Here is an 18,357-nt window from a genome sequence, read left to right as displayed (position 1 = left end):
CCGGTAGACCTTTAACGTGATGCAGAACCAAGGATAGATAAGTAGATTTTATTTGTATTTTGTTGATTTTGAATGAATGATTTGTGCCACATTGTTAAACCAGAGGAAGGAACATTAGTGATAATAATTAGGACTGAACTGCAGTGATCTAGAGAGGGTTACCTTAAAATCTTACTGTCTCCTATTGTGATAGAGTTACATAATAAGTTCTAGGAGTTTAAGAATATGTTTAAAGTAAGAAATTGCTATTAATGAAGGGATTGTAAAAGATATAAATGTTATCTTGTGTGGTTTGATTGAACTACTAAAAAAATAGAGAGTTATTGTGATAATCATGCATGATTAAGGTATTTAAGGGAAATTATAAGATATCTTACTTCAGAGATTTACAGTTTAATAAGTTTGAGTATATGTATATTATTGTATTGTTCTAATTCTATCCTGACTGTCAGGAACTCTCTTAAGGTGGGAATTAAGCTTATTGTATTGTATGTACACATTTATGATATCTTATAAACCTTGCTTTTGTACCCAGCTAAGATTATCTGTGATTTCTGGAATCTGATGCACCGCTTATAAAAACGTATTATGAACCTAGACGGGAGACTAGAATAAGAGTAAATTTTGGCCACGTCTGCATAATTACATGGTATCACTTAAGTACTGTCTTGAGATCACCTCTTGATTGACAATATTGTCTAATCTAAAAAGCGCTAAGTGGCGCAGCAAAAATATAAATTTCTTAGTGTTTCGCGAGGGGTTGATCTCAGACGATCTGATACACTGGTATTGGCTCGATCTTGAGGCAGTTCCTTTGTCCACCAGATGTATGATACCCGAATGAGAGTTAAACGGGGATTTGACCCAAAGACTAAAGGATAGATATATATGACTAGAAAGTATGACACAACAAAAGATGATTTTTTTCTTCTGCGAACCAGGTTTTTTCTCATGAATATTTTATTCACGAATGTAGTCTGGATAATAATAATAAGAATAGGGATAATAATAGGAATAAGAAGAGTGCCCCAAAACAATCAGCTTCTGACCACTGTTTTGACTGCTGTTTGGATTCTGGTGTGTAATGGTGTGAATCCAAGTCTCATCCATAGTAATAAATCAACACACAAAATCAGTTTTATTCCTATTAAAATGCTCCAAGCACTGTTCAGAGATTTTCATGCAAGTGTGTTTTTGATCTGCTGTGAGCAAGCACAGCACCCATCTTGCACAAAACTTTTTCATTTGCAATTCTTCATGCAAAATATATCCTACACGTTCTTTTGAAATGCCTATAGTCTCAGCAATTTCATGCATTTGACTTGCCGGTCATCCAATACCATATCGTGCACTTGATATCCGGTGTTGTTATACTTTTTGGATGTCCTACACGTGGATCATCTTCAAGGCTGGTACGGCCATGTTCAAACTCGGCAGCCCATTTCTTAATTGTCGAAAACAAAGGAGAAGAGTGCCCATAAACTTTTATGAAATTCAAATGAATTTCTTTTGGCATTAAACCTTTTACAAAGAATTTTATAATCACACGATACTCATCTGAATTTTATCCATTTCAAGGGATACAGACAACACTTATGCTTCAGACAGCTGTGTAAAACAAACTACTTGATAGAATGACATGCAATTTCACATGGATGCTTATGGTAGATGTACCAACTTAGAAAAAAAAATCTTGCCGTTAGTGTTGCCATCTATGGTCAAGTCCAAGAACGTTTCAGACCACCCTCGTATATGGTCCTTCACTAATTTCTCCAAGATCTTAACAACTACTGATGACACACATACAGGTCTATAATTTGACACTTCCAGTCTGCTACCACCCTTATTCAATGGCACTATCCTACCCCCCCCCCCCTTCAACTCCTTCAGTACCTTTCCCTTAGCTAGACTTTCATTGAAAAGCCAGGTCACTGGAGCTGTCATTTCCTTAGAACATTCTCTCAATACCTATGGTGAAATTCCAGAGTATTCAGTATATGAAACACACTCTTCTCTTGCGCTTCTAAATCTTGAACCTGCCCTATTTCTCTAGTATTAAAACCTTCTTCTCTAGGATGAAATACCCCAATAATGTGTTCATTGAACAACTCCACTATGGCCTCTGTTCCCATTTTTATTCAACAATGTCACACAGTCATTTCTCTTCCTATTGGCCACATAGCTAAAAATATTCCTTAGGATTTTCTTTGGATCTCAGGGCCAATCTCTTCTCATATTCCAGTTTCACCATCCTTACCATACTAGTCACTCTTCTGGGCTGAGTCATATTCTTCATGCATCTGCTCTCCACCCCTCTACTTATATATCTTCTATAACCTTTTTTTAACCTGCAGTTCCTGTTTGATATTGTTTATCATCCACTTTACACCAGAGTGTGTCCTCTTCTTCACTTATGGTATACAGCTTACTATTGCTGCTAATAAATAAATATTCCTTCACAATTTCCCAAGCACTAATGATATCTTGCCCTTCCAATTTCTCCCTCCATGGAACTGCCCCAAATTGATATCTAAGACTGTTATAATCACCTACCTTATAATTCCACATACATTCCTTTCTAAGACTGTTATAATCACTTATCTTATAATTCCAATACATTCCTTTCTCTTTGATAGTCTATTCGTTTTCCAAATCAAACCACATTGTCACTCTCTCCAGCTGGGGGGAAGAGATGCCATCTCAGTTATAAACAGCTCTTCTGATGCTATGATTAAATCCCAAACTCTTGAATCTCATGTTCCTTCTACTGCATATTGCCTAACATTTGCCCCTCAAGAACAATAGAAATTATATTCCCTCATTATTACATGCAGTTTTCTCTTCCCAATTTATACTGCAGTAGTTAAAATCTTTCATAACACTCATTCTTCTTGCACTTGCCAAGCTGAACTGCCAAAACATCTCCTGCTCCTCACTCCTCTATGCTCCCTGGCTTGTAACAACACCCCACTGAATATTCTGTCTTTCCCACCTCTACCTCACGCCATATGCTTTCAAAACCATTTCAAACATATTCATGCAACAGATTTTTGACTTAATAATGTCTCTGTATTGTCTAGGCTGTTCAATCCAAAAGTATATTCTGATATGTTACATTACCACAGTGGCAACAAACATAGCATATTAGCATACATGGTACTTCAGTATTGTCAACTATTCACTAAATCTTTACCCTTATTTAAAAAAAAAATCACTTGTAAGTGAGCTTTAGTGGTTCAGTCTATTAATGTTGATGGTTGCTCTCTCATTGGAAACACCTGAGTTCAAATGCTGCTAGAACGTGAAGAACTTTTATTAAGGGATTTACAAGGGTGAGTTAACCATATTCATAAGGAGGTGGCAAGGTTCAATATCTCTCTATTGGTTGAGAAGTTTTATACACAAATAATTAGAGATCCATCATGTTGGAGTCTTAATGGAATTTAAACAGCACTCAGAAAGAATTAAATGATTTTAATACTTCCAATATTTCGTCTCAGTCACTGAGATATCTTCAGGGATTACAAAAAACTAATATAACACATACACACACACAAATGCAACACAATACTAAGTTAAACACATGTGTACTCTGAAGTCCTATGTAGGTGGTACATCCTCTATGGGTGATTGTAGGTGGCCTAGAATGTAAGGTGGAATCTCTGATAATTAATGTTTCCCAAATTTTCGGAAGTTTAATGCAACCATATTTATTTAAATTCAGTCGATTTTTGAGTGCTGCTGCTGCAGATTCTAAAAATAGTCTTTTTTGAATTTACTGTGGTGGAGTGGTGTTTTTTTTTCCACCATAGTACTCAAAAATCAAAATTTGGGAAACATTAATCATCAGAGATCCCACCTTACATTCTAGGCCACCTACAATCGCTCATAGAGGGTGCACCACCTAGATAGGACTTTAGAGTCACCCACGTGTTTAACTTAGTATTGTGTTGCATTTGTGTGTATGTGTTACATTAGTTTTTTGTAATCCCTGAAGATGTCTCTGTGACTGAGACGAAATATTGGAAGTATCAAAATCATTTTAATTCTTTCTGAGTGCTGTTTAAATTCCATTAAGCCTCCAACATGATGTCCTCACAGCATTAAGCCTCAACACAGGGATCCATCCTTAGAACCCACTGAAGTTAGTTTTTTTTAATAATTATATCAGTATTTTTCTATATTGTCTTGAAACTGTTACATCTAAACTAAAATAGGAAATTGACAGTTGTTTCTGATCTTAAGATTAAAAAAAAAATTCAGTACTACTTAATAATCATGTATCATGTATCCTTGCACATAATAATGAATGTACAAATAGATTTTGTACCTCTCTTTACCTTATAATGCCTGACATGTAGTTCTGTTTCTGTCCTGAAGCTATATGTGAGACGTGTTCTACAAGTAAAAAGAAAGTTTACTGACTTATTTTAGTAGAAAAGAAGAGTAAGAACTTTCCAGTTTGGAAGAAAATTATTGATAGGATTCTTTGTTGTATATCAACCTTGAGGATATACAGCAGATAATGATTATGATAATTAAACCTGTCATTTATTTTATGATAAACCAAAATTAAAATTAAAATGGCATTTTATGTTATGATTTTGAAAAGTAACATGATAATATTCCTATAATACTACTAGTAATGATTCATTTCACTAATTGAAAATTATGTTTTAGATGTTGTTGAAGAAGATAAAACTCTTCCAGAAAAGGAGAAAGAGCATGAAATAATTCAAGATATTTCTGTATCTGGTGTCAGTCAATCAGATGTGACTTTGCTTGAAAGGTTAGCCATGCACAAAATTTATCAAGATTTTAAAATATGTCCATGCTTTAATAAGCCAAATGTTGCCAGTTTTTTTTTTTTTTTGGTACCCATAAATTTATTTAAATAGATTGGCTGTATTTTTCATTTTCATTTTTCTCATTTTTATATGTATATATACATGCATGTATTTTCTTTCTTTCTTTCTTCATTGTATTTTTCTTTTTTTTCATTTTACTAAATGAATAATCATTGTTGAAAAAATGAATTTAAGTATATTCCATAAACAAACAGAATACCGTGGTCCCCTTTTATCTGCAGGTTCACTATCTCTGGTTTCAGTTATCCATAATCAACCCTGGTTTGAAAATATTAAATAGAAAATTCCAGAAATATACAATTTATAATTACATAGGCAATGCAGATGCTAGATCCAACATTATTTCAAAGCAGAATGTTTGTAGAAAGTATGAAAGTTTCGTAAGTTGAACTGAGAGCTTATGAGAATGCAATCCTCAGCATCCTCAAGTTGCCTTAGTTTGCACTACTTAAATAGCTAAGACAATTCTGGGATGCCGAGTATTGTGTTCTCGTGCTCTTTGGTCATTTTTGTGAAACTTTCATAGTTTCTACAAACATTCAGCTTTGAAATAATGTTGGATATAGTATCCACTTTGCCTCTGTAATTTTACATGGCCAAAATGAAGTCTTATGGTTCCTTTATTTTAGTAATAACAATTCATGTTTTAAATTGTGTGCCGTTCTGAGTAAGATGATGAAATCTCATGCTGTCACACCTAGGATGTGAATCACCCCTTTATCCAGCATATCCATGTTGTACTGTATACAATACCTGCCCGTTAGTCACTTAGTAGCTGTCCAAAAATATTAAGTGGGAAATTCCAGAAATAAACAATTCATAAGTTTTAAATTGTGCACTGTCCTGAGTAGCTCTCGGTTATCTTATCAACAGTTGTGGTATCACAATGCTTGTGTTCAAGTAACCCTTATTTTACTTAATAATGGCCTCAAAGGCCAGGAGTAGTGATACTGGCAATTCAGATGTGCCAAAGAGAAGCTGTAAAGTGCTTCCTTTTAAGTGAAAAGGTGAAAGTTCTTGACTTCAAAAATAAATAAATGAAAAAAAATAAATGTATGCTGAGGTTGCTAAGATTCCATTCACATTCAGATAACTTTTATTACAATATTATTATTTATTATTATTATTAGTCACCTTCAGAGAGTCCAAAGACTCATCAAGGGAGGGCATCTATTCTACAGCTCTACTTCCACCACTCACAATCCACCAACTGACCGCAACTACACCAGCGCCAAACACCACCACCACAAGGATTTTCACAGACAATCATAAACATCCATGCCCACAGCGGGATTCGAGCTCGCAGTCTCTTGACCGGAGAGTGGACGCGCTAACTACTCGGCCAGCCAGGCTGGCGATTTATGTTGTTATAATCGTTCTATTTTATTATTAGTCATTGTTGTTAATCTCTTACTGTACCTAATGTATAAATTAAACTTTATCATAGGTAGGTATGCATGTATGTATAAGAAAAAACATAGTGTATATAGGGTTCGGTACTATCTGCAGTCTGAGGTATGTGTGGGTGGGGGGTCTTGGAACCTATCCCCCACAAATAGGGGGTATACTACCGTATGTAGTCAGATGTAATCAAAAAGTGTTTTGCTAAGCAGTTTTTGAACTTAAGAGTTTAAAAAAAAAGTCAAATTTAAAATGTTATCGTATAGAAATATCAGTTTGGAATGTGTTTTGTGAACTGTTTTATATTTGCTTTCCTTAAAAGAATTAAGGTTGAATCTGAGCCAAGATAGCAATTTAGCAACTTATAGCAATTAGCATAAAGCAATTTTTATGATCCTAATGACAAAGAATAAGGAGAATTAAAAGAAGAATTGTTATTAATATATAAAATACAAATTTCCTACATGGCCTAACAAACAGCGCTAATAAAATCAGAATCAATAATTTTGGCATTTACAGCTGTGAATAAACTCATACAATAAAAATACAATTGCAGGAAAATTGTTCAGGTATGCATGTTGTTCTCTTCAAAGCAAACAATGTATAGCACAGCTTTTATAGTTTGTCAGAATTATTGTAAGCTTACACTAACAGGAGACATTGATAAATCACATATATGGGCTTTGGCTAGTGCAAATTATTGTATGAGGGTAGTGCCATAAGTTTCTTGCCTGACTAACTTCTAGAGGTGATAGAAAGAAACAACTATGTCACTTTTCAACATAATCTCCCTTTATTTCAACACACTTTTCAGATCTTTAATTAACATTTCTATGCCCTTGAAAAAATAGTCTGTACTTTTGTATGCAAAATGGCCTGAAATTGCTAAATCTTGGATGTTTGTTCTTTCTCAGTTTTTTAATTGCCACTCTTTCACTAGTAGAAACGTTGTCAGAAGGTGGTTTTGCATTATTTATTGTAAAAATGGCTTCCATCCGTAGCAGGTTTGCATCTTGAGTTTGAAGTAAAAAACTGAGAAAGAACAAAGACGTTATCATCCTACCAGCTGACAAAGGAAATGCCACAGTCATTCTAAATAAAACAGACTACCACAACAAAATTCTTGAATTATTAGAGGCAGATACTTATTCTGAACTTAATATGGACCCCACAAGAGAGTTACTTAATAGGACCAACAATCTTCTAAAATCAACTTTGGAATTACCAAGGAATATCCGTCTTTCACTCAGATCCTTTCATCCTCTTATCTCATGGTTGTATGGCCTTCCTAAGATTCACAAAATAAATACTCCCTTAAGACCCATAGTTGAAGGCATCAACTCACCCACCTACAAATTATCTAAATATTTTGCCTCTTCCTTAAAACATCTCAAAGGTTAAAACCCCTTACATCAAGAATTCAGCTGACTTTGTTTCCAAGATCAAAAACCTCAACCTGAACAAATCAGACATGATGGTAAGCTTCGACGTAGTTTTGCTTTTCACCAATGTATCAACTCAGGAGGTTCTCAATCTTCTCAAGAACAAATTATCAAAAAAGCTCTTTGCTTTACTTATCCATTGTGTCGACTCAGGCTACTTCAGATTCGAAGACAAGATCTACAAACAAAACACCGATCTAGCCATGGGTAGTCTGCATTCCCCAGTGCTAGCAAACATATTTCTCGAAGACTTGGAAGAAAAAGCAATTTGTTCGGCCACACTGAAACCTGAAATCTGGCTCCATTATATTGACGATGTTTTTCTTATCATTATATCTACTCTTGCACATCGGGCCAGATCGTTATTATCAGACAACAAAGAGTTTCAAAATGAACTTAATTTCCTCAAAAAGATCTTTGTCAATAATGGTTTCGCTCCAAAAAGTATTGAGAAACTTTTTTTTCACAGTCGCCAGCAAACTAATGAAGATTCTACTACCCCAGAGCTTACATCTCCTTACCTTACATTAGTTTCCTCTCCCCCAAACTGGCTAGAATTTTAAAAAATTCTACATCAAAATGTGCTTCTCTGCTTTACCTAAACTCCAATCTATCCTTAGTCATCCAAAAGAAAAACATTCACCATCTTCAGTTCCCAGGAGTATTATTTGTAGTTGTTTTTATTTGTATTAATAGAATTATTTGTAGTTGTGCTAAACCTTACTACGCGCATGAACTGATGAATCAATCTTTCTCCGTCTTGAAGAGTACAAAAGAGACATCTCTTATAATAGAATCCGAGCCAGTGCCCTTGCCAGCCACATCTTGTTCTCTGTAAACTCTGATGAAGGCCGCCAACACCAAATAGACTGGAATCAAACTTCTAATATTCACAAATGTTACGATGAACTTGAAAGACGTATCCTGGAGTCAAAGGAAATCACTCTCGATTCTACCCACATGAATAACAACCTTAGCTACAATTTGCCAGATTCGCATAGCTTGTTGTTCAGTGCTGGTGTTCTCGCGAGATCACACACGCGCATATAAATGTAGCTAGAACTGAAGCTCTGACTCCAATTTGAACTTAACTGTAGTTTTTTTGATAGCTCTGTTGTTGTTAGTGTGTGATGTTTCTGTCGGTCTTTTTTGTATATATATCTTTGTACTTTGACACCTGACGAAGTTGGCTTACCAATGAAACTAGTTGTGTCCGTATGAAATTTTTATTCTTAATTATGTCAGTTGTTTAAGTCATTAAAATTATTGAACATGTTCATTAACTCAGTCAGTCTGCATACAAATATATATATATATATATATATATATATATCAGGGATGAATATTCCAGGTTTGCAGTGCTCATCCATGGAATATCAATATCACCAATATTATATTTTTGCATTTATTCCCATTAAAGACTCTCCTAATTGTTTCTGCACCTAAAAGTAAACACAATATATTAATGCTTCATGAAGAGGACTCTTTTCGACATGTAAACACTGCATCATATTTGCATTAATAGCCCAGGTGTCCATTCAAAATACATACACCTTTGAGCCCTTTGAAAAGGTGTACAGATGGTGCAGCAGGTCAAATTCTTAGTGGTCTAGTAGTATTAAACTGCTCAGAAGGCAAGGCAAAGTGAGCTCTGAGACAATAGCACCTAAAGGCTGTGATTGTTAAAAATTGAACATTGTCATTTGTCACGAGTTGCTGTTTTTGTTTTCTGAGTTTCATCTGTTTTGCATACATGAAGTGCATACTGACGTGCTAGATTAGTTTTTAATATATAATTTTTGATACATTTATAACTTTTTTGCCCATATTTACAATGGGAAACAGTATTGTAGTCAAAGGAGGTAAGCCTCATCCTCCTCTTCCAAATTTTGCATCTTTGATTAATTCAAATATACCAACCAAATGTAGCATTGTCCTTCATTATTGTTTTCTAATATACAATATCTTAAAACATACACATTTTCCCCCACTCTGTCCAGATTTGGTTTCAGTAATTGATAAATTAAAGTAGTATTCAAAGTTATCCTAAAATTAATTGCATCGGACCAGTTAAGATGAGCACTCTTTAAAACTTTCATACATTGATGAAAATGCAATCATACAGCCAAACTGACATGAATTTTGGTGGGTTGCATAAGCCACCACAGCACACCCAACTGAAATGGGCACGACACCACCGATACACACACACACGCGCGCGCACTTTGCTTGTGACTGGCTACTGATATCAAAGCATTACACACTTCTTGTGGAACTAGGAAGCTGAGATTTCATATGAAGGTAGCTTTGGTTGGATAACTGAGAGAAAAAAAAAAGGTGGAGTGATGAATTGTCAGATTTTGTTTGGTCAACCATTACCAAGAACAGAGAAAGGTGTGGAAGGAACTAGAGGAGGCCTTCATCCAGCAGTGAGCAGAAAATGGCTGAAAAGAAAGAGATATATATATATAAAATAAAACATACAACATGTTATATAAATACCAGCAAGGTGCATCTATATATATAATAAAACATATAACCTATCATGTAAACTTTACCATTTTTCTTTTTTCCACAGTGTTCCAGAGATCCCAAACCTAATTAGATGACACATCCAGTAAATATTTCTCTTTGTGTACATAATATTGTACATGAAGAATGATTAAATAAAAAGATTTAAATAAATTATTTCTTTGGATTTACAGATTACTTTGGAATTACATTAATTATAGAACTAATGACAGGACTACTTAAAAATTATTGGAGAGCACACATCAGACATTCCCACTATTTCTGTATACTTGCTATTTCAGAACATCCTATTTCTTGTAAAAATTTCTCATTTCACTGCTCCTTATCTTGATAGTATTCAGATCTCCAGCAAGATCAGATTTCTTTTATTGGGCAGACTGACTTATTTCATTCCGGCTGGGGCGTCGCCCGGTTAAACAAGGTCCCCGTTGTTTTTGCCAGGGCGAACAGCGAAAAGTCAGCTACTGGAACAAAACCGAAAACAAACCCCAACTCAACATCACCAGAGTTAAAGATCGGTACTATCAACGTAAGAAGCCTGAATGGCAAAGAAATGGAGCTAGCTGAGGAATTAGATAAGTACCAGATCGACATAATAGGGGTGACTGAAACAAAAAAGACCAAAATTGGTGAGATCTTTCTGAGCAATAAATACAAAATGTTATATTCAGGCAATCACAATCAAGGAAAAGAAGGAGTAGCCATAGTATTCAACACAAAATACGAGGCTAATCTTCTTGAATGGCAGTCAGTCTCAAGTAGAGTAATGTGGGCAAATATGAGAATCCACAGAACGCTCTACTAAAGTAGAAGTGGAGGAATTTTTTGAGGCTTTAGAAAAAGCAACTGACACAATGAAAAATGAAAAGTTGGTCCTTGTTGGGGATCTAAATACCAGAGTAGGAAATGATTGTGAGACATACAAAAATATTTTGGGAAAATTTGGAGAAAAGAGCAAAGCTAATAATAATGGCAAATATCTGTTGGATTTCTGCTCAGGACATGGACTGGTTATTACTAACACCATGTTCCAACATAAAAATGTGCACAAATTCACATGGAGAGAAGAGGCTAGGAATAAGAAAAGTGTCATTGACTATGTTATTGTTGATAGTGATGTTTTCTCCCTGGTGCCAAGACACCAGAGTGTACAGAGGATTTGAAATTGGAAGTGAACACTATTTAGTCTTGAACAGGATAAAATTGAATTTCATATTGAAAAGAATAACATGTAAGAAAGTTTAAAAGCGAATAAAAGTTGAGCAGCTCTCAGATGTGAACTGTAGACTAAAATACAGAAAGATTATTGAAAAGAAAATGAAAGAGTTTGAAAACAGGAATCAAACAAAAGAGGGTTTGAAATTGGAAGTGATCACTATTTAGTCTTGAGCAGGATAAAATTGAATTTCATATTGAAAAGAATAACATGCAAGAAAGTTTTAAAGCGAATAAAAGTTGAGCAGCTCTCAGATGTGAACTGTAGACTAAAATACAGAAAGATTATTGAAAAGAAAATGAAAGAGTTTGAGAACAGGAATCAAACTTTGGAGATTCAGTGGCAAACTCTGAAGAAAACATTGATTGATTCTGCCAGAAAGGCATGTGGTGAGGTTGTGTGCAAGGATAAAAAAACAGAACTTCCTGGTGGACACAGGAAGTTAAAGAGGCAGTGAAGGAAAAGAAGAAAGCATATCAAAAGTTCCTGGCAAATAAGTCAGCTTTTACTCTTACAGAATACAGAGACAAATGTAAGAAAGCTAAATAGTGTGTAAAACTAGCTAAACAAAAGTCATGGGAGGACTTTGGCAAGAATATAGAAAATAAATATCAAGAAGGTGACAAAATATTCTGGAGGTTGTTGAAGAAGCTAAGGAATGGAGGAAGAAGTGCTGTAAAAGGAGTTTGAGATGATAAAGGTGACATGAAAACAGGAAAAAAAGTTATCCTTGAAGTATGCAGTAATTACTCTGAAAAACTGCAAAATGAAACAAGTGATGACAGCACAGTGATAAAAAACACTGACCAGGCATGCAGTCAGGAATACATATCCATATGAAGTAGAAAAAGCCATCAAGGCTTGAAATGTGGAAAGGCAGCAGGAGTAGATGATATTCGACCAGAAATGCTGAAGTATGGTGGTATAAAAGTCTTACAGTGGCTGCACTGCATAGTTCAGAAAGCCTGGACAGAGGGACGAATTCCCGATGATTGGAGTAGAGCTCTCATAGTACCCATATATAAAAAGGGAAATAAAACTAAATGTGAGAATTACAGAGATATTTCCCTACTGAGTGTTCCTGGCAAGATCTATGCAAGTATACTTAAGAAACGGTTGAAAAGAATTGTGGAAGAAAAGCTTGGTGAAGAACAAGCTGGATTCAGGCCAAATAGAGGCTGTCAGGATCAGATCTTCACTTTATGACAAATAGTCGAGAAAGCATGGGAATATAACAAAGATCTGTATTTAAGTTTTGTCGATTTGGAAAAGGCATATGTCAAGGTGCCAAGAGAGAAGCTATTCAATACACTGCAGTTATATGGTGTCAATGGGGCATTATATCAAGCAATACTTAGTCTTTATTTGAGTTGTAAGTCAGCAGTTAGAATTGAAGGAAGTACAGGAAGATGGTTTAATGTTAAATCTGGTATGAGACAAGGATGTACATTATCCCCTCTGTTATTCATTATCTATATGGATCACATTATGAAGGAAAGTGGTATTAAACCTAATATCAAAATTGGAGATGTTAATGTCAGCCTTTGCTTTATGTGGATGATGTTATACTTCTAAATAAATCCGCTACAAGTCTGCAAGATTCTCTGACTAAATTGAATAGCTGTTGTAATAGATATGGTATGAACATCAGCAATAAAAAGACAAAGACAATGAAAATAGGCAGAATCATTGAAAATGTCAACTGTGTTGTGAATGGAGAACCTGTGGAACAAGTAAAACATTTCAGCTACTTAGGCACGATTTTACTGAAGATGGTAAATTAAATATAGAAATAGACAACAGAATCAGCAAAGCTGGTATGGTGGAAGTCAATTGAATAAATTCATATGGAATAAGAGAGAAATTAGTCGGAACACTAAATTAGCTGTATACAAGACAGTGTTGAAACCAGTTTTAACTTATGGATCTGAGAGCTGGGTCAGAAGTAAAACACTTGACCAAAGACTAGAGACTGCAGATATGAGAGTCCTGAGAAAGATTAGAGGCGTGAACAGATGGCATCAATGGCAATATCATATTAAAAATGAGGATATTAGGAAAGAACTTGATGTTGACATTGTCAGCATCCAGGAATGCGTTAGCAGAACTAATCTCAGGTGGTATGGTCATTTAAATAGAATGGGAGAGGAAAGATTAGCAAAACAAGTGTTCTCTGCCAGGTTGGCAGGAAAACGACCCAGAGGAAGACCAAGATATAGGTGGATTGATACGGTACAAAGTGCCTTAGACGATAGAAATATAAGATCTGATAATGTTGGAGTTTTGACAAGTAACAGACTGATTTGGAGGAAAATTGTAGATAGGAAGTTAGTAATGATGTAATATTTTCATGTAGTACTGTCATATCCTGTACACCCCCTTGAGGGTATATGGCAGGAATTTCATGATGATGATGATGATGACGACTTGTACCTCTAGCCTTTCCTGGTACTCATCACATTTTTAGCATCATTATCCTAAAAAAAAAAAACTTTCAGTTATTTTATTTTTATTCATGATATTTTTATCTATATAATTTTAATATTCTATGAATCTCAACTCTGCCTGACCTTAGGATAATTTTTTTACATTTGAGGTAGTGCACCAAGAACTCTCCAAGGATACTTGATGCTATTGTTAATAATAAAGGATATTATTATAATATTAATCCTGTTGGCTGTGCAATTGTAAAAATAAAGGAGATTTTTAATTAATATTAATCCTACCAGCTGTGCCATTGTTTAAATATAGAATTTTTATTTATTTTATCTTTATTTCTATCTCTTTATAGAGATGATCTCTGTTCAACAATTATTTTTTTTCTTTCCGAGTGTACCTATATATGCGCAAGGGTTCACTCGAATTGGTGCAAGGTCCTCTTATTTACTATTTCTTTCAGAATCAAGAAAATCACTGACTCATGACCAAAATACAAAATAAACACATTTAATAAAACAAAAATAATATGTATACACTTCAAACAACTTTACATAATTATAACTACAGAATTAATTGGATCCAAGGCCTTTTAAAAATAAACTTACACTTAAGGCTAGACTAAACAATTTGTTTTCACAATGGCAAAATATTCATAGCCAGTTTCTTTCTCTGTCAAGGTCATTTTCCGAAGATATATGACTTTATTCTGCATTTTCATAGGATTCTTTCTCATCACTCTTGTAGCGTACATTAGTTCTTCCTGACTCAATTCTGTCTCCTTTTCAGTAGAAATAATAGTTAGATCCGGCATCCTTAAGACAGATGAAACTTCCTAATCAGAGTTTTCTTTAACATTCCTTCAGAACATAAATAGCAATTTCTTCTTTTATTCACTAATGCTTATTGACAGTCATCACTCTTCCACTTTAAAAAAACTCACAATTCTATGATTCCCTTTTCGGAACCTACTACTAATCTTCCAGTTAGCGTTTCCTCCAATATTCCTTTTAAAACATCTATAGCAATATTTCCCTTTTATTTACCAATACTTATTCCACTTTAAACTTCATAATTCTACGATTCCTTTTTCAGAATATACTATTAATTTCCTCTGACTGTCACAAAAAAAAAACTCAATTTCCTCTGAATCTAAATGTCTGCCTGCTTGTGTTCTAATTTTCTCTCCGAACACTCTTCTTGTTTACTCTCCGTTATTCTGATACCGAACGCTCTCTTTGTCAGCTGTCAATCACACATCAGACTTCTCGGCGAGTATGTGCACTCCATGATAGTGGCAAGCGAGAAACTAAGTATAATGGTTGACACGTCTCTGTTAGTGATGAGAGAATGTCTTCATAAAAGACAAATTAATATTTTAAACTAGGGTCAAAGCGGTATAACTGAGAGGAGACCTCCACATAGCCTTTAAAGGAGTGCAGAGAACCGATCAGGGCTTCTGACCTAATGTCCAATCTTCACCTTCTCGTGGTGAATCCTGTTGGGTATCTACCTGGATACTGAACAAACGAGACTGGGCTGGCAATTTGGGATTTAGCCGATGAAATTGTATTCTTATTGGATTAAACCAATATAGAAAATGATGGTACAACATGACAAAATTTCATGCCAGCTGGGGCGTCGCCCGGTTAAACAAGGCCCCCGTTGTTTTCGCCAGGGAACCAGGGCGAACAGCAAAAAGTCAGCTACTGGAACAAATCTGAAAGCACCCCCCCCCCCAAATCAACATCACCAGAGTTAAAGATCGGTACTATGAAAATAAGAAGCCTGAATGACGAACAAATGGAGTTAGCTGAGGGAATTAGATAAGTACCAGATCGACATAATAGGGGTGACTGAAACAAAAAAAGACAAAAACTGGTGAGATCTTTCTGAACAATAAATACAAAATGTTATATTCAAGAAATGACAATCAAGGAAAAGAAGGAGTAGCCATAGTATTCAAAACAAAATACGAGGCTAATCTTCTTGAATGGCAAGCAGTCTCAAGTAGAGTGATATGGGCAAATATCTGAATGAGGAATTGGACAATGAGACTTATTTGTGCCTATGGTCCCACAGAAGGTTCTACTAAGGTAGAAGTGGACAAATTTTCTGATGCTTTAGAAAAAGCAACTGACACAATGAAAAAGGAAAAGTTGGTCCTTGTTGGGGATCTAAATACCAGAGTAGGAAATGATTGTCAGTCATACAAAAATATTTTGGGAAAATTTTGAGAAAAGAGCAAAGCCAGTAATGATGGCAAATACCTGTTGGATTTCTGCTCAGGTCATGGACTGGTTATTACTAACACCATGTTCCAACATAAAAATGTGCACAAATTCACATGGAGAGAAGAGGATATGAATAAGAAAAGTCTCATTGACTATGTTATTGTTGATAGTGATGTTTTCTCTCTAGTGCAGGAAACCAAAGTGTGCAGAGGATTTGAAATTGGAAGTGATCACTGTTTAGTCCTGAGCAGGATAAAATTGAATTTCATATTGAAAAGAATAACATGTAAGAAAGTTTTAAAGCAAATAAAAGTTGAGCAGCTCTCAGATGTGAACTGTAGACTAAAATACACAAAGATTATTGAAGAAAAAATGGAAGAGTTTGAGAACAGGAACCAAACCTTGGAGATTCAGTGGCAAGCCTTGAAGAAAACCCTGATTGATTCAGCCAGAGAGGCATGTGGTGAGGTTGTCTGCAAGGATAGAAAAATCAGAACTCTGTGGTGGACACAGGAAGTTAAAGAGGCAGTGAAGGAAAAGAAGAAAGCATATCAAAGTTCCTGGCAAATAACTCAGCTTGTGCTCCTAGAGAATACAGAGACAAATGTAAGAAAGCTAAACACTGTGTAAAACTAGCTAAACAAAAGTCATGGGAGGACTTTGGCAAGAATATAGAAAATAAATATCAAGAAGGTGGTAAGATATTCTGGAGGTTGTTGAAGAAGCTTAAAAATGGAGGAAAGAGTGAGTTAGAGATGATAAAGGCGACATGAAAACAGGAGAAAAAGATATCCTTGAAGTATGGAGTAATTACTTTGAAAAACTGCTAAATGAAACAAGCAGTGATGACAGCACAGTGGTAAAAAAACACTGACCATGCATGCAGGCAGGAATACATATCCATACCTGAAGTAGAAAAAGCCATCAAAGGCTTGAAATCTGGAAAGGCAGCAGGAGTAGATGATATTCGACCAGAAATGCTGAAATATGGTGATATAAAAGTTTTACAGCGGCGGTAAGACTTTTATACTGTCCAGGTTTTCTACATAGTTCAGAAAGCCTAGACAGAGGGACGAATTCCCGATGATTGGAGTAGAGCTCTAATAGTACCCATATATAAAAAGGGAAATAAAACTGAATGTGAGAATTACAGAGGTATTTCCCTATTCAGTGTTCCTAGCAAGATCTATACAAGCATAGTTGAGAAACGGTTGAGAAGAATTGTGGATGAAAAGCTGGGTGAAGAACAAGCTGGATTCAGGGCAAATAGAGGCTGTCAGAATCAGATCTTCACTTTACGACAAATAGTTGAGAAAGCATGGGAATATAACAAAGATCTGTATTTAAGTTTTGTCGATCTGGAAAATATGACAAGGTGCCAAGAGAGAAGCTATTCAATACGCTACAGTTATATGGTGTCAATGGGGCATTATATCAAGCAATACTTCATCTGTATTTGAGTTGTAAGTAGGCAATTAGAATTGAAGGAAGTACAGGAAGATGGTTTAATGTTAAATCTGGTGTGAGACAAGGATGTACATTATCCCCTCTGCTGTTCATTATCTATATCAGTGATTCCCAACCTTTTTTCCATCACGGTACACTTTTAATAATTTTAAAATTTGGCGGCACACTAACAATAAGATAAATTTAAAAGAATTTTACTTGGTTAATTAATTCATGTACCTATAATATATTTTGTAAAAATAGCATACAATAATAATTTGTGATAAAATATAAAATGAAATTGCATTACAAAGTAAACAAAATGTTGATGATAAATTACATTTAATGCAAAATTTGAGCATGTTTTTTTTTTTATAACTTCTTTTATATTTGGGCGTCTAAATGATAATGCTACTCTCATTTCGTGATCCAGATTTAAAAGTCTGGATCTTTTTTTCGTTTTTATATCGGTCAAAGCCAAAAATCCGAATTCGCACAAATAAGATGTGGAAAATTGTAATAACACACTTAAAGCTTTTTGTGATATTGTTGGATAATTGTATCTAAGATTAATCCAGAATGAATTAATTGATTCTTCTGAATGTTTCGAAATTAAATCTTGGTTATTACACACAGAAATCAGTTCTTCTTTCAAAGTTAGTTCATACACCGATGTGTCATTTATCACAAATGGATTCCAAATCCAATCAAATTTTTTATTTCTAAATTTGGAAAGTAATGAACAATTTTTTGCTCTAGTATTGTCAAATGATCAATAACTA

At 34.9% G+C, this 18,357-nt stretch overlaps 1 protein-coding gene across 4 annotated transcripts in view; it reads left to right on the top strand.

Annotated features, from left to right (window-relative positions):
- LOC150092959 (uncharacterized) overlaps positions 1-18,357 on the top strand; it is a 538,308-nt gene that overhangs the window by 106,790 nt on the left and 413,161 nt on the right. For all 4 annotated transcript variants that reach the window (XM_090413661.1, XM_090413660.1, XM_090413659.1 and 1 more), the window contains one exon: positions 4,681-4,789. In XM_090413661.1, the coding sequence (XP_090269787.1) occupies positions 4,681-4,789 (109 nt within the window). The remainder of the gene's footprint in view (positions 1-4,680; positions 4,790-18,357) is intronic.

The sequence above is a fragment of the Typopeltis vanoorti genome, chromosome 24 (genome assembly GCF_054136105.1).
Source record: "Typopeltis vanoorti isolate ZY-2024b chromosome 24, IOZ_Tvanoo_1.0, whole genome shotgun sequence".
NCBI lineage: Eukaryota > Metazoa > Arthropoda > Arachnida > Uropygi > Thelyphonidae > Typopeltis > Typopeltis vanoorti.
The sequence above is the reverse complement of the archived record's forward strand: the minus strand, read 5'-3'. Positions and strand labels throughout refer to the sequence as shown.